General features: G+C 42.2%; 1 protein-coding gene across 2 annotated transcripts in view; it reads left to right on the forward strand.

The window, feature by feature from the left end:
- Nucleotides 1-25,251, forward strand: part of IQCA1 (IQ motif containing with AAA domain 1) — a 160,385-nt gene that overhangs the window by 81,271 nt on the left and 53,863 nt on the right. The window contains exons 7-8 of one of the 2 annotated variants that reach the window (XM_054043911.1): nt 9,721-9,805; nt 20,561-20,701. In XM_054043911.1, coding sequence (XP_053899886.1) covers nt 9,721-9,805; nt 20,561-20,701 — 226 coding nt within the window. The remainder of the gene's footprint in view (nt 1-9,720; nt 9,806-20,560; nt 20,702-25,251) is intronic. The other variant, XM_054043912.1, reaches the window with a different exon arrangement.

Here is a 25,251-nt window from a genome sequence, read left to right on the forward strand (position 1 = left end):
TTGTTTGTTTGTTTGTTTTTTAACAAAAAGAGAGAGCAACAGTAGTTAGAGGAGGTGGTGGTTTATGGCACTCGTAGCAAACCATGGAACTGGTAGTAAGTCTCAAGAAATCCACACCAGTTTCCTACAGCATCTGCATTATTTGCCAAAAATCAGGTAAAACAGATGTGCGTGAAGCCCGTGAACAAGAAGGAGGGCAACAGCCATTGGAAAGAAACGGCAAGGTGTCAAATACAGAGAGGCCATTGATAGAAGTGAGTCCAGCTTTCATTCAGAACAGACACTAACAGTCATCTGGCACAGAAATTTCTATGCCCAATACATTGACAAAGGCAAAATCCAGAGGTTACAGAAAGCAAAAGCATCTGCAACTGCTGTATCATATGTGGCAAGATGTAGTGATCCCAATAAAGAGACCAGTGTCTAATACAAGACAGTGCAGTTCTGTGAAACTTATAGACTGGAGATACTGCCTGTTTTGTCAAGAAGCGTGCCCTAAACAGAGGCTTACCTTCGTAACTACATTCAAAATGAGTGAACAGATAACGAAGGCAGCTGTATTTGACCACAAAATGAGTGTTTGTTTACTGGAGTAAATAACCTCATAGCTGCTGAAGGCAGGTACTACCTGACTTGTTACATCCCATTTTTGAGGTCTGTAATGCAAAAGAATGAAGGTACCAAAATTATTGACACAACAATACTTTGGCTTCAAAATGAGCTTCAGCATGCAGCCAATCAAAGGCCATATTTTGAAAGTATCTGAGTTTTGGCATCATTACAGCAATCTTGCAAAGGAAACTGGCATTGAAATTCCCCACTCCTATATCAGTCGTAGATCATCATTCAAGGGAAAACTCCATGCTCATTTGGATGATTTAGTTGGGGATTAGGTCCTGCTTTGAGGAGGGATTTGGACTAGATGACCTCCTGAGGTCCCTTCCAACCCTATGATTCTATGAGTTATTTCACTTCATTTCATTGTCTCTCAGCAGGAGACTGATCAAGGCAAACACTCCTAGTTCCAGCCAAGTATAAATATGTACCCATCTCACAAACGATGGATTCTTGCCATGATGACGAGATGGCCATCTGCTTTTACCAGCCCCAAGAAGACATATTTCTGTCACTGGTACATGTTGTATTGAAAATTCGGGGAGATGCTTAGTCAGATCCTGACCACAAAGGTTTCAACGTCAGTGAGAATGACGCAGTTGCTTGCACTCCAGATAGCCTGTACATGTTCCTTGTATAAGGCCAATTTCTCCTTGACTCTGATGCTGTTGAAGAGAACCTTGAGAAACAAGAATTAGGGAAATTCCAGATGCTTAGTGTAGCTCAAGACATTGTACATGGTGTGAGTGGTGGAAAGAAAGGGACACCAAAGCATATTGGTCTTGAAGTGCACCTCCCATCAGGCAATAAGGTCAAAACAACTTGTTCAGCTTTTCCCATAAGGCTGTCCACATTATTACTAATGAAGAAATCCTAAAGGTGGACACAGCCCTTGCAGAGAAAACCATACAAACTATGGATGCTGAGAATGGTGCTGTTATTCCCCCCCAGCCTGGTTCCCAGGAAGTTTGTTCACTATAAAGCCACCAATATTTCCATAAATGATGCTTCTCTGAATGGCAAGAACATATTCCATGCAACCCAAGTTGCTGCTTGGCAAAGAGAATCTACCCCTTATCTAAATGGTGAATGATCTAAACAGCAGCACGCTCAATGCTCCTGATGCAGTCGACGCCATCAAAGCAGCCAATGTAAGCAATAGTAAAGTTAAACCAGTATTCAAGGGCCATGTTTGCAAAGAGTGGTACTCAGATTCTGAAGAACAGTGCACAGCTGCAGTGCAAACAAGAGCTTCTGATATTTAGCTTTATCATTAAATATCAAAATGAGAACCCAAGAGGTGAATGGGCCCATTTCAACCAGTTGTACACAACAGAACCAGAAATAACTGCCACTGGATACTTGCCAGTCATTCAAGCTCCTGCCCATAAACTAGACACCCTCAATACTCTTGTATGGAGATACAAACATGTGCACATGTTTGTGCTTGGGCTGTAGAATGTGGGTTGATGAAACTGTACCGTAAACTAATGGAACTAAAATGGGCCACACCAGAGTAGAGAATTTGGCTTTTCCATTATTAGGAGGGATGAACTTATAGGCCAGCACACACAGGCTTCAGGACTTGCAGTGGATTGAAAGTGGAGTTCTTGGTCCAAACTCTACCGAGCAAGCTATGAATGGCAAGTCATACATTAAGGCAACACGGGCCCACAAACTGACATTTCAAGCTACTGTGGTACCTGCTTCTTCCACAACTCTTGGACTTTATAGCAGTGCACGATCAAGAGCGCAAAGAGGATATTGTCAAAGCTCACCAGTTACATTCTTATAGTGAGATCACGTCCGTTTGTACTTGAAAGAGTTTGAAATCTCACATCCACATTTGTGAGCAGCAAAGGTCAAGGTAGTGTGAACTTCAGATTTTGATGACAGCACATGGAAATGATGGCCCTACTGCTCGTGTTCAACCATGCCCAGAGAGAAAGAAATTGGGAGATGCAGCTCTTCACCCTTCAAGCATACACTGCCATTCTTCATGTGATATGACCATAAAAACTATGCAAAGTGAGGTGCCATCTGCATTGCAGAAATGCATCAACTACCAGCTGAAGTGCTCGAGGAATTCCTGCAAGAGAACTTTGTTGTCAAGAGATCATGTCAGAAGTTCAACCAAGTAGACCCTGATCAGAGCCAAGAGTAGCTTAATGGCACAGGGAAGAAAGGAGGTGGAATTTTAGGCATTGCCAACACTCAGCCCTCAGCAGACGGGCCTTTTCTTACAACCCGAGAGTCCCTATCACAGTGGACACCAGAGCCATGTTCCATGTTGGTTTGGATGACCAACTTATTCACAAATCTTTCATGGGGTGTTCATCCCACACTAGCTTAGGCAGGGTTAATGAGGATGAGCAGGGGCCAATTAAGTGGATAGGCCACAGATGAGGGAAATTAGGTGGGCTAAGTAACCACAGATTGATGAAGGAGCCCAGCTGAGAAGGAACAGATGGGGTTAGTATGAACCCAGGAAGCTGGCAATAGAAAGGGGCTGCAGTGAAGGAGCCTGCAGCCACTCTCTGGATGTCAGGAGGACACTCAGAAGGAACAAAACTCAGCAGGAGAGTAAAAACCCAAGGAGATCTAGGCCATGAAGGAAAAGTTTATTCAGAAGGGTGATGGAGCAAAATCCTGAGAGAGGCCGAGTAGGAAAAGGCTCAGGAAAATGGCAGCAAGGTGGGACATTGCAGACCTTGGTCACTGATTAGAGAGTCCCTGAGCTGAACCTGGAATAGAGGGCAGGCCTGGGTTCTCCTACCAGCCACTGAGGAAGTGGCACAATCAGGGCAGTGAGGAAGAAGACTGCCACTGGAGAGGCTTTGATAACCCTCTGGAAGGGGAAAACACACAGTGATCTGGCCAAACAGCCAAGCCATGTAGACAGAGCACCCTGAGTCTCTGAGAGAGAAAAAGAGAGAGAGGCGGGTGGCAGAGCACGTGAGGAGGCACCAGACCTGGAAGGAGCTAATCCCCAGAACAGCCAGCTAGGAGGTGCCCTAGCAGTGAGTGGTGAGTGGTGCACCCATTACAGGGTCAAGAAAGCCAAGCAAGCAATGAGACAAAGAAAATGAGAGTGCACTCTTATGAACACTTCAGAGGTTCAAGATTTTCTCCAGGTAGGAACCATATTTTTCGTTGCAAAATATTGCAAAAGATCTGGCTGCTGAAGTGATACAAGACACACTGTTGAAGACATAGATCCTAGTGCAACTGGAAAGCTTTGTGAAGAAATGGCTTATGGCACAAGAGGGAGAACCTGAACGTGTACACATTATGATCCACTACCAAAAAATAATGCTCCAACTTTTTCCGTGATACATGAGGTAGGGAAAGAAGTCAAAGGAAAAGCCTCAAGCATGAAGGCAGACAGAAATATTCTTCAGCAACTTATCACAGCCTAGGAAGCTGGCAGGACTGCGAATTTGCAACATACTTTGAATCATGAGCTAATGCTTGTCCCTTTGGCATTAGCACACACAAACGGCAGTCTAAGAACAAGCACAAAAGCAGTACTGGGTGATGTACAGACAGCTGTCCACCAACAGTTACCCCTTCGGGGAGAAGCTGTCTTGTGACAGACACACAAGCTTTGGGTCAAGCTATAGGAAAGCCATCAGTAGCCAAAGCATTTGGAGACCTTGCAGGGACATTTGTAAAAACAATACTTAGGACTGGAGCAGAGTTCCACAGAATAGACATTGTGCTTGAGAGGTCCTACAAGGAATCTGTTAAGGGTGGTACAACTAGGGTTACCATACGTCCGGGTTTCCCTGGACATGTCCAGCTTTTGGGTCTTTAAATAGCCATCTGAGGGGAATTTGTAAAAAGCTAAAAATGTCCGGGATTTCCCCTGGACGGCTATTTAAAGATCCAAAAGCGGCTGACAGGGCAGCCGTGCCGGCGGAAAGCAGTACTGGGAGCAGCATGGAGTGGCCATGAGAGCCGGGTGCGGGTGGCCCGGCTCCCCCTGCCTGAGGCTCCCCTCGCCCGCCGCGGGGCGGAGCTCTCCCGGGGCTCTGCCCTGCACGCACCCAGCACCCCAGGTGCTGCTCCTGCCTCCCTGGGCTGGCCCCAGATCCCCCCCTCCAGCAGCCCCCTGCCGGGCCTGTTCAGCCCTCGGCCCCACCGGGTCCTGCCCTGCCTCATGCAACCCGCCCCTGCTGTGCGGCGGCCTGGCCCGAGGGCACTGGGGGAGCCGCAGCAAAGCCTCGCCCGGAGCTAGTGCAGGAGACGAGCCTGGCTCCGGCATCAGCGGGAGTGGAGCTACACACACACACCCCGCCGGCTCGGCTCGGCTCAGCCCAGCCCTGCTCTTAAAGGGACAGGGACCCCACCGCGGCTTGGCCCGGCCTGGGGCACGTGGGGGTGTCACCTCACCCGCCCGCCTGGGGGGGCCCGCCGAGGGGGGTGCTCGGCACCATAGCAGCGCAGAGGGGAGGCCAGCGATGCACCTTACTCTCTCCTGCACTGCCAGCCACGGTCTTGCCTCCTTTCCCCAGCTCTGTGAGGCACTGTACCCCTCAGAGCAGCAAATGGTAGCAGCTTCTGCTGTCTCCAAGCAGAGTCTAGCCCTGAGTGTTTATTTCCGCAGCAGTGAGTTTTCGGTTCGGTGCATTCACTCCTGAGCTCCCTGGTAAAGTGTAACAAAAGCCCTTGGCATTCATTTTCTCAGTGTTTCTGGGAATACCCTTTTCAGTTTCATAGATTGATCTGGGATCTTTCTTTTGCTGTTTCCGGAGAGAACTGTTGACAGCAGGGAGATATGTCCCTGACTAGAGGGCAGGAAGCAAATTTGACTAGACCAGTTGTGACTTTCTTTTTATTTGTTACTATAAACTGTATTACACACTAATAGATTGCTAATTAACTTCCACCTTTGGGTTTCTGGAAAACAACTCACTCTAATACTTGGAAGATTTGGTCTTAAAAAATGAACCATCAGACTCATTAATTTGGGGGAAGCAGTGGTCCATTTATGAAATTTCTTAAAAACATGATTCAAAAAATCCTTCTGAGACTGTATTTTAATGCTGAAATCCCAATAGCCTTACTATAGAAATAGAAAGTAAAACAAAGACATTCTTGATCCAGGTCAATTAGAGCAGTGGTTGTCAATGTTTCCAGACTACTGTACCTCCTTCAGGAGGCTGATTTGTCTTGAGTACCCCTCACTTAAAAACTACTTGCTTACAAAATCAGACATAAAAATACAAGTATCACAGCACAGTATTACTGAAAAATTGCTTATTTTCTCATTTTTACCATATACATTATCAAATAAATCACGACTCCCAGATTGAGAAACACTGGTATAGTATATAGAGCAGTATAAACAAGTCACTGTCTACGATGATGGTTGCATATGCTTCAATAATTAGTTTGGCAAGGCCTTCTATATCAAAGTTACACACATTTTTACACAATATCAGGCAAACCAGCTTGGATCTCTCACTATTCATGTCTCTGTACTAATTGTGCTCTGCATCATTTCACAAAAAAGTTATTTAACTGAGCTTGAAATTTGTCATTATACTGAGATTTCTAAAAATACCCTTCTAGAAAAACTTCCATTTGGCTTCCCAGTAAAGAAAAGGACTTTATATAGCTTGTTTGTTTGAATTTTGAGGCCCATACAGTCCCTGAAATGACACTGCCTTGGTTAGTGTTGTGCCCCATTTCTCACAGTACTATCATGATGGGTTGGATTGTCACAGCCCAGCTCAGCCACACAAGGGAGTAAATATTATCTTTTCCAAGTAGACCCCGCTGATATGGGGATGCCCCTTTAAAGGAAGGCCCCGGGACAGGTATGGACAGGGGAGTCCCTCCAGGGAAGGGAGAGGTGAGTGTCAGAGGTAGGGTTACCATACGTCCGGATTTTCCCAGACATGTCTAGCTTTTTGGTCCTCAAATCCCTGTCCAGGAGGAATTTCCAAAAAGCTGAACATGTCCGGGAAAATAGGGAGGCATGGTAAGGGGACCGCCTCCTCCCCAGGCTCCAACTTTCCCAGCTCCTGCCGCTCTCCACCGCTGCGGGGGCCAAAGCAACTTCCCCAGCGCAGCAGCAGCCAGGGGGTGGGAGGGAGGAGGGGAAATGTGGGGTGCTCAGGGGAAGGGGCGGAGTTGGGTTGGGGAAGGGGTGGAGTTGGGGCAGGGTCCCGTGGAGTGTCCTCTTTTTGCACTATTGAAATATGGTAACCCTAGTACAACACAAAAATGCTAAAGAGGTACAAGACCCTTCCGAAGACTGGTGGAAGTCAAATATGTGCATCATCCAAGTAACTGGATGTATTTCATTGAGCTTCGAGAAAATAAGGAGGACCTTGAAACATTTTTATATAAGCAACTAATGACAGAAGAACCGTATGACAAAATCATCAGTCTGGCTGGTGGATTTCAGGATGAGGCTGAAATACAGTGTTCAACAGCAATAGTTGACACCAATCAAGTGTGTGCTCATCAGGAAGCAGCAGACACAAAAATGATTTTACACTGTCCACAATGATGCTGACAGTGTGGTTGTCGCAGCCAGGGACACCGGGTCGGGGTTGCTATAGCAAAATGACATGTAGGCAGCTTTGGATGAAACCAAAGTACTTTCCTCTTCATGCCATTTGTGAGAAAGTACAATATGGACCCACTGTTCTGGAAACTCTGCTCCCATTTCATGCCCTGACCGGTACTTCTTTTATTGCTGGACAAAGCAAAAAGACCTCATATAAAGTTTTTCAGCAACACCATCAGCTTCTAACCGTCTTGTAAAATGTGACCTAGAGTCAAAGGAGGTGAAAAATGCAGAAGAATTTATTTATAAAATGTATGGCATGCCAGAGGTCCACAGCACTGACAAAGCACATTATTTTGTTCACACACATGTAGTCAGGGCCGGCAGGGGAGGGTGGCCAGAGCGCTGGGGGGAGGGCGCCGGGGGCGAGGGCAGCCGGAGCCCTGGGAGAAGGGCGGAGTGCCTGGCCGGGGCTCCGCTCTCCCCGGCGGCCAGAGCACCGGGGGGAGGGCGGTGAGCCCGGCCGTGGCCCCGCTCTCCCTGGCGGTCGGAGCCAGAGGGCCACACCGTGCCGCCCCCCTCCAGGTGCCGCCCCAAGCACAAGCTTGGTGGGCTGCTGCCTGGAGCTGGCCCTGCATGTAGTCATCAGAAGCTTTACCCCCAACAAGTGAGGATCTTTTTGTTCACGTGCAGAGAGCTCACTACCAGTCACTAGCTTGGAGACAGTCCCACTGCCCAAAAATCCTGTATTTCCTCCTCCAAAGACAATGGGTTGGAAACCGGAAGACAGTTCATGTAACAGCCACCAATGCCAGTAGATTGCCTGGAGGCAATATTCTGTGGCTGCACAAGAGGGTGCAGAAGTCAGTGATGCAGGTGCAGGACAGCACAACCAGTTTGTACAGGAGCATGCAAATGCAGAGAACTGGAACCAGGTTGTGTCAATGTACGTGACAGTTCACCAGGACAGTACTATCAGATAAAAATATCTGTAACATAATATGTGACCTAATAAGACTGATTCTATCTGCCACTGTATACCAAAGTTTCTTGAACTAGTACATTAAGGTGTGTGCTTAACTTGTGTGCATTAAAATGTTTACTTAAGGTTTAGTCAAGAAATATTTTCACTTGTTTCAAAAATGAGTGTTTTCAGATTATGTGTTGCTCTTTCATGGTTGTATAACGTATTAAAATATTTCTAGTGCATCTTGCAAATAAGAAACTGAAATCCAATGGCTTTATAAAAAGGTTGTGCATATTATTTGATCACTTTCATTACATTCTATTGCTTGTTAAGAGCCAACTGAAGTATAGATCTTAGATTTATAGAATATCAGGGATGGAAGGGACCTCAGGAGGTCATCTAGTCCAACCCCCTGCTCAAAGCAGGGCCAATCCCCAGACAGATTTTTGCCCCAGATCCCTAAATGGCCCCCTCAAGGATTGAACTCACAACCCTGTGTTTAGCAGGCCAATGCTCAAACCACTGAGCTATCCCTCCCTCCTGTAATGTTAAACTTAGACAAAAAGGAAATAAAGATTCACACTCCAGCAATTTCCATGTTACTTTGTTTGTGAGGCCTTTATACACAACATACAGAACCATATTTGGTTTCAGCACACCCTAATTATCTTAAAAAGACTTTTTACCAACTTTTAACAAAAAAAAATGCCTCTCACAGTTAACTCTTTTGAAAACCTGCCTAGTCTATTATTCAAGAAACAGAAGTTTTGTCTCTCAGGAAAGTAACATTCATTTGTATCTATGAATTATTTTTAAATAAAAAGTAAACAAAAATAGCAAAATAAAATATTTTTGTAATACATGTTTATAGTAAATTACTTGGAGGGGTTGAGTTCAAACTGATTCTTCACTTTAGTTCACATTGTCATTTTTTCCCCTTCAACTAATATTAATAAGAAAGCAGTAACCACCTTAATGTCTAATGCCCTGGCTTTTTTCAGCTTTAAGTCAAATTCTTAGCATTATTTAAACATAGGAGCTACATCTAATATAATATTAAACTATTTCACTGAGTCAAAAATTTGAATGAATCCTTACTTATCTTAGAGATAAAACATGTTTGTAAAATCAAATGTGACCTAACATTAAACAGAACAGTTGATCTATGCTTCTCTTTTGGTTCTAAGGGCCATTTTTCAACTGGCCTCTAAAAACTGTTTGTAGTATAAGTGAGAAAATCCTTTTTCACATGTATGTTGATTTATTGCAAATGCAGGGAACCAGTTTTTCCATCTGATGCTATTTATACATGTGCAAATAGAAATTGTTCAGTGTGCAAGCAAGCAAAGTGCCTGCAATTATAATGGATGTATTTTTATTTCTTATGTTTATTGCAGTGGTAATTAATTACTCCAATCATAGACAAGGTACTGTACAAACATAACAGAAAGACAATGAATTTGCTGAGTGAATATCTGCCTTAGAAGGTGATGTTATTCCTTCAATCTTGAGTGTGTTGGGATGGGATGATACTCCATAACACATTGGTGTTATCAGGTTAATAGGATTGGCAGGTGTTGTATTTTAATTGACTCTTCTTTTGTTTTGCATGCAGGCATATTACAGGCAAGTTTCCTGACTACCCTAATGAAGAGGAGGGAGGTTCAACTGCGATTTTTTCTCAAAAAACCCCAGACCAGGTATTTTAATGCTTCTCCCCTCTCAAAAAGGGATAAAATGCTTAGAGGTTGAAACAAAAGTGTCCACACTGAGATTTTATAGCAATGGGCTCCACTGGTCTAAAATTTTTTGGTTAAACTTGTTATTGGGATGGCAGTGGCTATGTGCTCAAACTACATAAGAACGGCCATACTGGGTCAGACGAAAGGTCCGTCTAGCCCAGTATCCTGTCTACCGACAGTGGCCAGTGCCAGGTGCCCCAGAGGGAATGAACAGAACAGATAATCAAGTGATCCATCCCCTGTCGCCTGTTCCCAGCTTCTGGCAAACAAAGGCTAGAGACACCATCCCTGCCCATCCTGGCTAATAGCCGTTGATGGACCTATCCTCCATGAATGTATCTAGTTCTTTTTTGAACCCTGTTATAGTCTTGGCCTTCATAGCATCCTCTGGCAAAGAGTTCCACAAGTTGACTGTGCGTTGTGTGAAGAAATACTTCCTTTTGTTTGTTCTAAACCTGCTGCCTATTAATTTCATTTGGTGAAACCTAGCTCTTGTGCTATGAGAAGGAGGAAATAACACTTCCTTATTTACTTTCTTAAGCAAGTAAATTTAGTGTTTCCATTACTCCTTTGCCTTTATAAGCAGAGATTAATTCCCATGTAGCATATATAGCTACTAAGCCACATTTAAGGCGATATATAAAGTATGTAAATTACACATTGTAAGGGAGTCAAGGGCAAAGAAGTCTCTTAGAAGAGTTACACCAGTTTACCTCAATGAATTTTTTAAAATGTATTTAATTAGACTGATGCAAACCCCCAATGTAGATTTAATCCATTTTAAACCTGGTTTTAAGAAGTTTAGTTCGCATCAGTAAATTACCAAATTAAGCTAAATCATTTTAAGTAAGGACTCGTATGTCTCTACATTAGGTGTTTGCACTAGTCTAAGTACATTGATTTTAAAATATTTAGTTAAACCAGATAAAGGTTTCTAATATACACCAGGCTTAAGTTGCTTTAATTTACTGCCACTGACCAATAAAAAGGTTTAAGTTAAAGTGAGGGAAGAGGCTTAGTTTATCTGACACCTTTTTGCAACCCCTCTCAGTTGCTTTTCCTGTTAAAACCTTTTTCTGGACCCTCTGACTAATCAAAGCAGCTTGTAATCTCTTTCCTTGACCATCAAGGTGTCACATGGAGAATGTGATTAAGCTCAGTTGGCACAGCAAAGGCAGAGATTGGCACTCAGAGCCATTTCCTCCATCAAAAGTGACCTTAGCTGGATGATGAATCTGTTGGGGAAATAACCTTGGGAACTCCTGTACATGATAGTAGAATTTGACCCACCGAGTGAACCAGACTGGCTGTAAATATTGTGTAAATATTGACTTGCCTTGCCTAAGGTAGAGTGCTCTCAATGTCAGTTACTTTGCTCAGAATAAGGAAAATGATAAGAAGTGGGTCTCACCAAAACTGAAGTTTGGCATACTCTAGCTTACAATTTGCTAGGGTTAGCCTGCCAGTCTCTATCTAAACCTCACTGTTGTTCAGTCCCAGACAGAATGAGGAAAAACAGTCCGTTACGTTTTTCAGGTTTTAAAGTAGAAACAGATGCCGGAGTCAAGAGAGCTTTGTAGGCTGTTCTAAGCAGCGGGGAGCTGCCCAGCAGGTATTGCTTATTATTAGAGATGGCTTCAGGGGACATGAGGATAATTAGACCTGCCCCTGCCAATAAAAAGAACAAACAAAATTCAAAAAGAAAATATGAAGAGAAATGGTACCACCGAGCAATACCGATTTGCAGTAGATTTTGGAGTATGGTTTTTTTCCCCCCATTTTTAATTCCTGTCTTCATTTATTTTGCTATATTTCTTGGGCGTCTGCTTCATCACTACATTATAAATATAGGAATTCTAAAACCTGGAACAACAGCTTGAGAGATTGTTTTACTATCTGCTTTCTCCTTGCCCTAAACGAAAACAATACAGAAGAAAAATACACCTATTTCTGCTGGCAACATTATCAAAATTATCTGATTTGACAAAATTGCTGCCTCCATTTTTCTCCTTAAGATCAGTATAATTGCGATCAGAATATGACCCATGTTCTCTCAGATATTCAGAATCTGTTTGCCCTATAGAGGGGATACTGAAGTATGTTAATGAATTTGTTACCTGACGGTCAAATATACAAGTAAAGGATCTTGTGTTTGTCTGACTCAACATACTGTTGATGCCGGAAGAACAACTACTATGCAATTGTTTGTGTTCAACTCTGGTATTCGGGGTAATATAAATCAATGGGAGTTTTGCCATTGACTTCAACGGGGCCAGCACTTCACCTCTTGTATGTATTACCTTCTGTGAATAGGTTGGTTACTATCCAGTTAAACTCTATGAAAAATGAAGACAGGATTGTATTTAAAAGTGAACATTTGATAAAGCCTTGGGTAAAGACACTTCAGGGAAAATAAAATAAAAATTTATCATTTCACAAACCGTTGCTACATTAGTATACATTCAATATTTTTTTCTCCTTTGATGACTATGACCTTATTTGACTTTATAATATAGCCTGGTACTTCTATACAAACTATGCTTTTGTACTTTGAGGGTAATTTTGTGCATATATTTAACAAGGTGAAATATAAATAATAAAAAATATTAATAATAATAATAGTTAAAAATAAAGTGTGCAAAAGGTGTCCCCATAGGAAATTCTCTGGTTATTTATTTAGTGAAAAATATATGATTTCTTTGTTGATAAGAGGTTTTTGTCCCTTAAGGAAATAATTTAAGATTTTGGTGAAAATCAATATAATCTTACTGCATCTGTTTCAGATTTTTATCCCGTCTTTTATATCCTTCTATGAAGACAGTATTTGCCTTTGCTTTTATACTACTGCCAACAAAATAACAATTTGTTTCTGCAATTAATCCTTCTTAATAAATGACGCTTCACTAGAAATAACCCACTACAGTTGCTGTCTAGAAATCACATCCTCCCTCCAATTACTTCCAACATTCAGAAGCTTAAGAAATGAAAGAATCTGCTTCCTGGGATTTCTGGTTGCAAATTAAATGTATGTGTCAAGAATAGAAAGTCAGTTCTGAATTACTGTAATTTCAGCTTTATAATGTGCAGACAGTAATGGGGGCGGGGGGAAGGGGAATGATGTGCTGTCTCCTGTGCAAACACATGTGCGTCATCCTGACTGGAGACTATTTGCAATACCACAATACAAATTATCATAATTATTATTAATCAGCACCATGAAACTAAAATAGTTCATCTATTCAGACAGTCAGTTTGTACAGGTATAAATAGCAATGCTTTAGATAACCCCATTATACCTAGGAAAGACTCAGGTTGGAAAGTTACGTCATATTTGACCAAGGTATCTTGAACCACATTGTTTTTGTATGTGTTAATGTAACCCTATATTGAAACATTCACATACACCCCATATGGAATGTTCTGTTCACTTGTTAATTAATACTTTGAACTGTAATACCTACAGTGTGAAAGACAGATTCTGGAGTTTCTATAGAACAATCGCTTCCTATAGCCAGCTCTGCAAATGCACTTAATCCTGACCTGCAACACACTGCTCACAAAAGGTTCAGGCAGTGAACACAGACTGAAAATTGTGCCAAATTACATAGGCCCAGATTTTCTACATTTCCCACTAATTATGGGTGTCCAACTTAAGAAACCTTGGGCGATTTTCAGAGGTGCTGATCATGCACCCCAGAACATCAGGGCCTAAGTATCTCAAGTTAACCACACAGAAACCAAGGCACCCAAAGGTTCAAGTGTTTACTGGGGAGTAGCCAAACCACTAAGCTAGCTGTGCTTGTGAGTTAAACCAGGTTTGAACAGTGTCTGCAAAACTAAAGACAAGTGTTAATCTGCCATTGATCACAAAGTGTGGCAGACCCTCAAAACAAACTAAGACTTTGCAAAGTCCAGGGAGACCCACAAAATCCCACTCATCATCTTGGATCCATTCCTGCAAGGTACAAATCCCTGTGGCTGCTTTTAAAGGTTTAAAAGCTTAGGTTTTGTTTGTAAATGCACACTGGAGTGTAAACATGCCTTGCCAAGAGGAAACAAACTTAAAGGGAGCTAAGGGAATTCATTTCTCAAAGGGAGTGAATCCAAAGTGTTACCTCCAAGTAGTATGATGGGATTTTGAGGCTTCCAGGTCTGCCACACTTAATGGAAATATGCTTAGCCTAAGTACCACGAATAACTGACGTACGATGGCACCACCTTAACAGAAATATCCAGCATATAAAAGGACCTGTAATTTAGTTTATTTAAGCAAGAGAAGCGTTAACAGGGGTCTGGACGTTACATACAACAAAGACAAGACAAAGAACGGATGGTCCAGTTGTAGGGCACTCACCTGGGAGTCAGGCAATCCCTGTGCTATCACAGGATGAATGTGGGCAAGTCACTGAGGGTGGGATTTACAAGGGGGAGTTAGGCGCTGCAATGCCTGGCTTTTAAGCACCTTGCCACCTAGTGGAATTCACAAGCCTGAGTTCAGGCCCAGGGTCCCTGTACAATGCACGGAGACAGGGATTCACACAAATCAGCACGGTGAGCCGAGGAGAGGGGTATGGCCTAAGCCCCACCCCTCCAAAGTAGTTAGAAGCCTCCCTCTACTTGGCATTCACAGCCATAAACCTCCTGGAGTTAGGCACGTAGGCCAGGTTAGTGGTTTTTCATGAAAAACCAGGGGGGAAGGGGGGAAATGATGTGGAGCAGGGATTTGAACTTATGTCTCCCAGGAGAATGCCTTAACCACTGTGCTATGGGGTATTCTGGGGCAGGTACCTCTCAATCTCTCCTGTTGGAGCTGTTCTACTGTGTATACATAATAAAATATTCACTGGGCCAATGAGAGTGAATGGGAGTTAGGCACCTAACTCACTTAGGCATTTTTGGAAATCCCACAAGGCACCTATTGCATCTTTAGGTACCTAAATACCTTTGCAAAACTGGCTCTTCATTACGTACTATAAATCTAAGATTCCCCATTTAAGAGGTAGATTGCCTTTCTCAGGTGCCACAGCAGCATTATTTCCTACCCCATCTTATTCCTGGTTCACTGGTGGTGTCAGTCAATGAAGGGATGAGAAGTCCAAGGCAGGTCAGGCCTTCTCATCAAGAAGGATGCCAAAGAGATTTACATTTATTAGGGGGAGGAAAGTCTATTCAAAATATCTGCTTGGCCAGTTACTGACTAGGTGCCAGTTTCACCTTCAGGAAAGATGCTGCCTTTAATCAACCAGTTTCCTGAGGATCTAGTGGCTTAGTAGCACATTAGCATTCAAGTAATTTCTACACGTGCATTAGGATTTTTGGACACACTGACTCATACACTGGAATCAGCAATTTGAATTGTTACTCCTAGCTCAGTTTAAGGGGTTTGCTCTGACTTAACTACAGCAATTTAAATATTTATTTTAATTAAAACTGATGCAACCTGTGAGTAGTCAAGGCCTCTAGGCCTGTGTGGAGGACCTCCTGTTAGGAAGGGAAGGTCTTTTCAGCCTCAAAATGGACAAGAAACTAGGAAAATTGTGCCTCTAGGTTTCTGGGACTACTTCTGTCTTTCTTTTCTGGCTTGATTGTTTCATCTTCTATCCAGTATCAGAAACCTTACCGGGTGTTTTCAGGTTTCCAACATCAATCCCAGAAGAGGAGGCCTTGGCAACATCAGAATTGGAAGGACAATCTAAAACATTTCAAGAAAAGAACGGCTTTTTCCAACATGCTTTCCTTCAGGAGAAAGGCTGCAGATATCATGGGTTGCTTAGGAACCCAATACTAGTTTTAACTTCCAGTTCCTTTCCCTCTCCTTTTGGGGATGGTTTACTTGATTTTCTAGTAGCCTAAAGTGGAATTACTATGGACCGCTGGGTACTATAGACCATTCAGCGTGGATAGGCAATCAAGTTCCTCTCTATGCCACATCCCAATGTTCCCCTCCATTCTTTCCAGGAATCTCTCTCATGAAGAACTGCTCAGAGCAGAGTGGGAGTAGGGCTGTAGAAGTAGCATCTCAGAAATACCGAGGGAAAGGCTTCTATTCATGGTACTTCCTCATATGGAAGAGGAAAGAAGCTCTTTGTGCCATTATTAACCTCTGGAAACTGAACAGCTTCTTCAGAGAGTTCAGGTTCCACATACTGACAATAATTTCTGTCACTGCTTCACAGTTTCAGTGCAATGAGACCTTCTGACATGAGACCTTTTGGCACCCCTGGATGTCTATTAGAGATAGGTAAACTCCGCCCTGAATATGGCTACACTCTGTTTGGGGTCTTGATCCCCCATGTCCATTTGTCACTACTGTTCATTCCACTTTCCTCTAAAGACTGATCTGAGAAACTCAGTTCACAAAGTGCCTGCTTTCACAGAGCCATCAGACTAGCTCAGAGCAGATACATCTGTTCTTATGTGGTGGTGCTGACCATTAATAGCACAATCCTTTTAGCTTTTTTACTGCAACAACAGTATTTATCAAGCAGCTGGCAGTGGTTAATGCTCATCTCAGGCATCAATGTAGTCCTGTATCTGGATGAGTGACTAGTCTAGGCCCATTCACACCAAGGATTAGAAGAGTCACTCACTCAGTGCAGAGTCCCTAGGTCTCCAGGTAAAGCGAGAGATGATCACTCTTGCACCATTAATTGTGTGGCAATCCCCTATTCAGCTTTGAAAATCTCAACCAAGATTCTTATTTTTCACCGTTATAAAATGGGGCCAAACAAGACAGAAGAACAATAATTCAATACCATGACAGCAGGCTGATGAATACAGAAAGTCTGTTCAATCTCTTTCGATATCACATTATTCACATTTATAAAACAAATATCTATCTTTAATCATAGTCTGAAGATACTTTACTTTTAAAATAATGCCAATAGAACTCAGAAGTGCTGCCTAAAATAAAAATATTTGGTAACTTTCAGGCAGAGTTACAGAAATTCTCACTAAATAGACCTACTCCAGAGTTGTTTGTAAATGGTTACAGTTATCCTTTAGTTACCAGCCAGAGCAGGGAATGGAGGTGGAAGTAGTTTGGACCTCTGGAATCGTACTACCACTTCAGTTAGGAAGAACTTTTGAGTACCTCTGTTGGTTTTGGATACAACAGCCCAGCTGGGACAATAAAAACCCATTTTGAACTCTAGTCATTCTATTAATCTATCCAGAAGAATGAAATGCTTCACTGCTTATCAACGCAAGATATGACTGAATGGTGCTTGGGGTTTGAATTACCATATTTAATTAAATGTAAGATACTGAAATGCTTGGGGAAATCCACTAATGAGATTCCAATGATTGCAATGTATAGATATGTCTATTTTCCTCCCTTTCTTTCCACTGTGAGATCTTTAATGCATCTTTAAAAGGCATTCTTCAGAAAATATATTTTACTGTTATAGATATGTTTGTTTTAGCCTTAGAAATATTTTGTCTTCCCTATTTTATTTTTTCCTGTGTTGTCAGCATTTTAAAAATGTATTTTTGCAATTAAACACCAGAGTCACAGAGCTTGTATTTCATCATTACCACTGGTTACCTGACATGAGAATTAAATCTCCAACATTGTCTATAAATATTGTTCTAACATTTTATACAGTTCCATCCATCTGGGACATTACCATTCATGATGGGAAATGTCATCTTCTTCCTTTGAGTTTCATGCTAGTCCTGTTTCAGGTGACCAGATAGCAAGTGTGGAAAATCAGGACACTTTTTTTTTCAGGCGTATATAAGACAAAGCCCCTTATACTAGGATGTAAGGTCACCCTAGTCCTGCTATAAGGGACTAACATTGCCTATGTTGCAAACAAAAATAGCAAGATCACTGCAAATAAATGCTTGATTGTGATGACTCATATGTTTGGGCACTTTTAAATAACCTGCTTTTCCTTGATAAATTTGAGCCTTAATACCCTCTCTTGGGGTGCCTTTGTGTATGAGCCTGTCTTTGGTGCTTCCTATTAGGACTCCTCCTTTTTGCCTGGTTTTTCCCTTAGAATCATAAAATCATAGAACTATAGGGTTAGAAGGGACTGCAAGTGTCATCAAGTCGAACCCCCTGCCAAGAAGCAGGATTTGTTGTGTCTAAACCATCCAAGACAGATGGCTATCCAGCCTCCTTTTGAAAACCTCCAATGAAGGAGCTTCCCTTACTTCCCTGCATAGTTTGTTCCATTGCCTTACTGTTCTTATAGTTAGGAAGTTTTTCCTGAGATTTAATCTAAATCTTCCATGCTGTAGTTTGAACCCATTGCCTCTTTTCCTGCCTTCTGTGGCAAGAGAGAATAATTTTTCTCCATCTCCTTATGGCAGCTTTTCAAATATTTCAAGACTGCTATCATGTCCCCTGCTTAATCGCCTCTTTTCCAAATTAAACATAACCTTTGCTCATATGGCTTGCATTCCATCCCTTTGATCATCCTTGTCACTCGCTTCTGGATCCTTTCCAGTTTCTCTATATCCTTTTTAGACATTGTTTACCAAAACTGGACACAGTACTTTAGCTGAGGCCAAACCAGCGCCGAGTAGAGCGGTAGTATCACCTCCCATGACTTGTATACTATGTCTCTGTTAATGCAACCCAAGATTGCATTTGCTTTTTTGCAGCAGCATTGTATTGTTGACTCATGTTGAGGTTGTGATCCACCACAACTCCCAGAGCCTTCTCAGCAGTGATCCTCCATTCTATATTAGAGAAGAAAATAGTATCTTTGTCTTTGTTGAATTTCACTTTCTTTTCTATAGCCCAGTTCTCCAATTTATCAAGATCCCTTTGAATTTTAGCTCTATCCTCTTAAGTGTTTGTAACCTCCCCTGCCACAGCTTTGTGTCGTCAGCAAATTTGATCAGTGTGCTCTCTATTCCTACATACAGGTCATTAATAAAAATGTTAAATAACACCAGACTCAGAATGGATCACTGTGGAATCCCCTTGAGACCTCCTTCCAATCTGACAGCATTCCATTAAATAGTTACTCTTTGTTTGTAGTTGCCCTTGCTTTACTCCTACTGTACATGTAAGGCTGTATCAGAATTTGGCTTTGCAAATATTTAGTTGAATTTTTGGATGAAATGCTTCTATTTAGCTATAGCAAGTCAGTTTTTCAATACCTTTTTGAAGCCAAAAAGTAGCTCAAGCTGACGGAAGTCTAGGATTACACATTGCAAAATGCCTTGTAAAACACGTTGCAACAATGTATTTTTGGAATGAGCAGCAGGCCTAGATTTCAGCACACTGCAGAAGCATTGTAACAGCCAGATTAGAGAGCCATGAACTCCACCAATTTACACTGGACAGTAGGAACACTATCAAGATGGAGAAAACAAGCAAGGTGATTGTCCGGGGCAAGCCTGAGGCAAGGCCCCAAATGATGTCTGGCGTCTCTGGGAGTTCAGCTCTGGGAAAGCAGGGCCCCGATGCCCCTTTTTGTCCCGAGAGTTCAACTAGGGGGATGAAGGGAGTATGGAGGGTACTCAGAGCCAGTAAAGAAATGAATATAGGGGAGGGGGGAAAGGAATTATTAAAAATGAAAAACGTGGGGACAGGAAAGAAAATATAAAGGGGGAGAGAGAGACTCATAGAAAGAATGATATAGAAGGCAAATAGTTGTATATAAAACGTATGCATGAGAGTGGGAAATAAAAGGAGGCAAGGGGAGAGAGAATGGCATAAAGAAAGAATTAAGACCCAACACCTTTACAACTAGTAAAATATAACGAGCCAAGTCCTTAGCTGTCGGAAATTGGCTCTATTGATTTTAACAGAGCTATACCAGTTGACAATCTGGACCGCTGAGTGTATGGTCCTATATAGTGTTTGGCATCAGACAAATACCATTTCCAAGGGGGTCCTATATTCAGCCAGATATTGAAGCTAGACATCCACTACATCCCTAAAGGAAACATCTCAAATTCCATCTATATAAAATCAATCTGCTTTGGAAACACTGGGCCAAATTCTGAGGCGAGTCCAAGACTAGAAGGGGTCTAGGTTATGCATCTTTTTCTTGCTTCTGGGCCCACTGATATGTTATGGCTCTGGGTGGAATTCAAGATGTTGTTTCAGTCTATAAAGCCCTGAATGGTTTGGGACCTAGTTACCTCAGAAATCACCCCTCTTCCACAGTATATTGCCACCCCGATCTAACCAGAAGTTCTCGAGCGGGAGCTTCCTCAATGTAAATGAAAGAGGGCGCCATGCAGGGTGTTCTCAGTGCTTTGAGACTTGCTCTCCCAACCCCCTGCGTCTGCCAAAACCCAGATGTGGTAGCCTTCTGGGCACACTACAAAGCCCATCTTTTACCTCTCTTCTCTAAGGCTGTTGTAAAGGGAGTGGGTTGAGGTGGATACATTTATGGGAAATCATTTGCTGATTTTGTGGTTTTAACCATTGAGGTAGATGTCCAGAGCACAGACTGGGTGCTTATCATTATATTTTTGACACGTAAAATAAATAAAATCAGTCCATTTATACTCACTAACAGCCACTTAGCAAATAGTTGAAAATAGAGATCAAATAATGAAAAAAAGCACAAGAACGTGAAACTGAAGGAGGGAGAGAAATATCAAACCATGACCCATTCTGAAAGTGAAAATGTATTTCAATTTGGCAGAAACATCCCTTATCCTGCTTCCTAATACTTTAATATTCCTTATATTTAAAAACATCAAGATAATGGTGTGTGTTACTTTGATCTCTCCCAGGTTGCTGCCGAGCTGGCTGCTAAAGAAGAAGAAGCAGCTGTAAAGAAACAAACCAAAGAAAAGGGGAAAAAAGAAAAAGGGAAAAAGAAGAAGAAGAAGAAGAAAGGGAAAGGGAAAGAGAAAAAAGGAAAGATGGATACCGTAAGGCGTTTTAAAATGTGAATTTGTTTAGTAGTTTGTTAGAGCGGCGAAAGCTTCAGGCCTGTGCAATCCATGTGGCATCGCTGGCCTCCATTCATTCAGGGTTTCTGCATGTAGACAAACTGACTTGCCACCTTTGCTTCAGCCCCACTTACAGGAGGGTTGGAAGAGGATGAGGGCCTCATGCATCTTACTTCATCTAAGTTTGATGGCCATGGAGACTTTATTTAGGCTTCCAAAACCAGAGGCTTGGGGTGGGTGTTTGTGAAGCTGCCTGTATCTGTGGCAATAGCTGGAGGAAGTCTGCCTGTGGAATGTTGATGTGGGAGGATTGACTCTGGGGGTATGGATGGGAAAGAACATGCCTAGAGAGTGTTACACTGCTTTAGAAGTATGGTGTGTTCTCCACCAAGCACAGGCCTTTTTGGGTATGTCTACACTGCTGTTCCAAACCTGTGGCTGGCCCATGTTAACTGACTCAGGCTTGCAGGGCTTGGGCTAAGGGACTGTTTAACTGTGGTATAGACAATGTTTAATTTGTGCCAGGGCTTGCCAGGACTGAGTCTCAGGACCTCTAGGCTGGGCAGTTCATAGCCCCGGCACCGCTGGGCTTGCTGCATCAGTTATGAATGTAAAAATATTGGTGAGCCCCAGCACCTCTTTCATTACAAATTAAGCCCTGGGTATAGACATTCAGGCTTGGGCCAGAGCCCGGGCTCTAGGATCCTGTGAGGTAGGAGGGGTCCCAGAGCTCAGGCTCCAGGCCAAGTCCAAACATCTATGCTGCAAATGAAACAGCCCCTTAACATGAGTTCCACAAGCCGGAGTCAGCTGGCACGGGCCAGCCATGGGTGTCTAACTGCAGTGTAGACATACCCTTGGCGTGCAGATGACAGAATGCTGGCTATCACCCTGCCCAAGCATTACCTCTTTGGAGCATGGATTACCTGGGCAAAGTTAGCCACCAACACCCTTTCACTCAAGAGGTGGAAAGACCAGCATTCTGTCTGCCCTTATGTATCCAAACACTGTGAAACAGGCAAACTCTCTCCCTGAAGCTAACATTTTGCCAATCCAATCTGCACGCTTGCTTATATTTCAGACTAATTTTTTTAAGTACAATTTACTATCTGCAAACCATTTATTTTATAATGTAAACCAATGTTTTGCTATTCTGTAGATAGTGGCCATGTTTTTTCAATTCACTTACTTAAAATGACCCTAAAGTAGGAGCTCTTTTCACCGCAAGTTGTTTGTAGGCCAAATTTATGTTTTTGCTAACAAAACTACTAGAATGCTATCCTCCCTGAAGGCTTTGAAAGGTTGAGATTCTGTTGCTCCAATTGGCTTTTTTCAATAGCAGGTTCATGGAAGAACACACCAGACAAATGAAATGCCAACCAGAAGGTTGTGATGGATTTTAGCTGCATTGTCTTAATTCTAAATCATGCTGTGCAATCAGCATTTTTGACTTTTGCTGTAACTGCAACTTTTGTTGCTTGTGAACTTTCTAGAGTGAGTTCGTTTTTTGTAGATACCATTAATCTTTAATCTTTTAGTGATCATTATCACTGAGTGTTAGGAGGAGGGGACTCCTGGAGCCCAGACATTCCCTCACTGTAAACTCTTCTGAAGAGAAGTTATACGTTTAGCTCTAACTGTGGGACACTCGTATAACATGAAGTCTAGGGTTTCTTAGGCAATGTCCATCAAGCTGTCTGAAACAATAGAAACAGCTGGCCACGAGACTAAACTAAGTGAAATAAATAAGTGTCAATCTTTCTAATTTAGAGGTTATCAGATTCTGACCCTGCAACGTGGGAGCATCCATTTACAGTATATTTTAGGTAGCTGTCTTCGTATGCCAAAGATACTAGGTAGACATCTGAAGACCTTTAAACCCATCCTCTTCTGCTCCAGTCAGAACTACAGAGCTAGCAGGATACCCGCTGAATCCTGTGTTACCAAGTTAGAATGCCTCCACTGATTCACACTGGTACAGAGCAGCTCTGCACTGCCCCTCCCCTCAGTGCAGGACACATTGTAGCCCTAAGAGAAGAATCAACTAACAGTCATTGCATATCTCTACCTAAGTAAGAGTTTAAAGAAATTATTAGAATTACACTGGTTAAATGACGGTGTCAAACAGAGCCGTGCAATCTAGGATATTAAGCAGTTCTCTTCAGCCTGAGAAGCATTTAGCAATATGTCCTTGTACTGCGAACTGAGGCCTTGCTTCTAATTCCTCCACTCTCCTAAATGGCCCTCCCAAAACAAAGCCCTAGTATGTCTCTGTCCTGTCCCTCAGCTAGTACACTGGAGAAGGTCCTTCCACACACGCTGCAAAAATGTATCCTAACAGTACTTCAGTTTTTAAGTCACCAAGGAAAAGGTCAGGAGGAAATAGCTTCAGACCTACTGAACATTCTGAACCAAATCTGAGCTTCAAAGATTGCAGTTTTCAGAGTAGCAGCCGTGTTAGTCTGTATCCGCAAAAAGAACAGGAGTACTTGTGGCACCTTAGAGACTAACAAATTTATTAGAGCATAAGCTTTCGTGGACTACAGCCCACTTCTTTCACGTCCCTGACTTAAAAACCCAACTTTCTAGTCTTTCATGAGGTAAGGTGATTGCTTTGTATCCCTCGGTGGATAAACAGCGATACCAAAAATGTGTCCCTGTGCTCTCACAGCTCTGGTTGAGTCTTGGTATGAAAAGTTGAAGATTTGCTGAAGAAACAACAGTACAGAACTATGGGGGCTTTATAATTTTTTGTAGCTTTCCTCTCTTCTCATGCTCCAGCCTCTGTAAAGTAATAATCAAGGCCATTATATCAGGTGTTCTGTGGCTCATTGAGATAGAACAAAGAGAACATTATTCCCTGCTTGTAATACTGAAAAAAAAATCATCTTGGAATGGTGCAGAAGTATTCTGAAAAGTTCTAACAGAAGGACCTTATTAAAATAAGCATAGGCTAGAAGTCATAGTGACGCAGTCAAACAAGGTCTTGTTCCTAACTTCAATTTTTTAAGAAAACAAGATTATGATCCCAGAAGGAGATTTAAATATTCTTTAAGTCTGATAGTGATCTTTAGAAATATGCATTTGATATCAAAGTAACTTCATTTTCTTCCGTGTTAAACGTTGATCTGATTTCCCATTGGGCACTAAGAAAGAAATAACAGAAACCTAGCACAGTATAATCTCTCTTCACAAGCCTTTTGTTTTTGTGACTTTTCAAGACATATGTTGAACCATTTGGAACTATTTAAAATAGTAATATACTGTGTACTAACCTGCTTGTAAGACATAAATATGGCGGAGGTCTCTCTACAAATTTCATCCAGCCAGATGGAGCTTAAAGCAATATTCTGCCATCAAGGAGATCCACAGGCAGAATCTCTTCACTGTGACCAGGAAAAATGTAGCCAAACAGCACAGTGGAAATCAATTCAGATTCTTCACAGCCTTGTAGTGTGGATTTCCCCATGCAGATCAGTCTGTGGAAAGATTTAGACACATGCTTAGTGTTCATCCAATTGTTACCCCCATATCTGTGGCTGGATTAGGGTGACCAGATGTCCTGATTTTATAGGGACAGTCCTGATTTTTGGGTCTTTTTCTTATATAGCCTATTACCCCCCACCCCCATCCCGATTTTTCACACTTGCTGTCTGGTCACCCTAGGCTGGATTGAAACTGGTATGATCAATTCAAGGTGCCCCACCACAGTTCACACAACATTGACTCAGCTATTCTATCATCTGAATGTAGAAAAAATATCAAGAAAAGAATTCCTTTATCTTTCTAACACTGTGTGAAAAACACTTACTGCTAATGTGGAATTTAGGCCCATATTCATTGTAGTTGTTCTCTATATACTGAATTATTTTGAAAATATCTATTTAAATATGTTGTGTATTAATATTTGAAATGTATTGGCATAGAAATACTCTTTACTTCAAAGTAGAAAATCAGTGAAGACTGCTTTGCTTAGTCCTAAGGACAAAAAGACTGCTTTGCTTAGTCCTAAGGATAAAAGAAATAATTAATATATGTGCACTATGCTGTTCACTGGCTAAATAAATTAATGGGGAGCAATTGAGTTTTCAGGCTTCACAGCAATATTTGTGTCATTAACAAAATATAAATGTATGTCTGTTATAAATGCAACTTCTAGTCATCTAAATGTCATGTTGTGTAAAAAGTTCAATTTAAAAAAATGAAAAGCAATGCAACAGGGCTGGCTTGATAGTCTAAATGCAGTACATGGCATACGGCAGGAGATTCAGATACGGGTCCCAGAAATCTCAGGCCCTGCAGAAGGTGGGAGTGCAGAAGAAGCAGCAGAGAATTTGAGTTCCACCCTTGAATCCTCTTGCTTGCATTATTCTTCAGCCTACCCCTCCAGCCAATCCTCACCACCTCCTTGTCAAGTCATGCACTCTACTGATTAAAATTCCTTCATGCCTCCTTTCTTCTTTTGCCCCAAAATCACCTCCATGCCATCTCCCAGGTTGTTCCCTATACCTGCAATATCCTTTATGATC

The sequence above is a fragment of the Malaclemys terrapin genome, chromosome 11 (assembly GCF_027887155.1).
Source record: "Malaclemys terrapin pileata isolate rMalTer1 chromosome 11, rMalTer1.hap1, whole genome shotgun sequence".
In the NCBI taxonomy this organism is placed as follows: domain Eukaryota; kingdom Metazoa; phylum Chordata; order Testudines; family Emydidae; genus Malaclemys; species Malaclemys terrapin.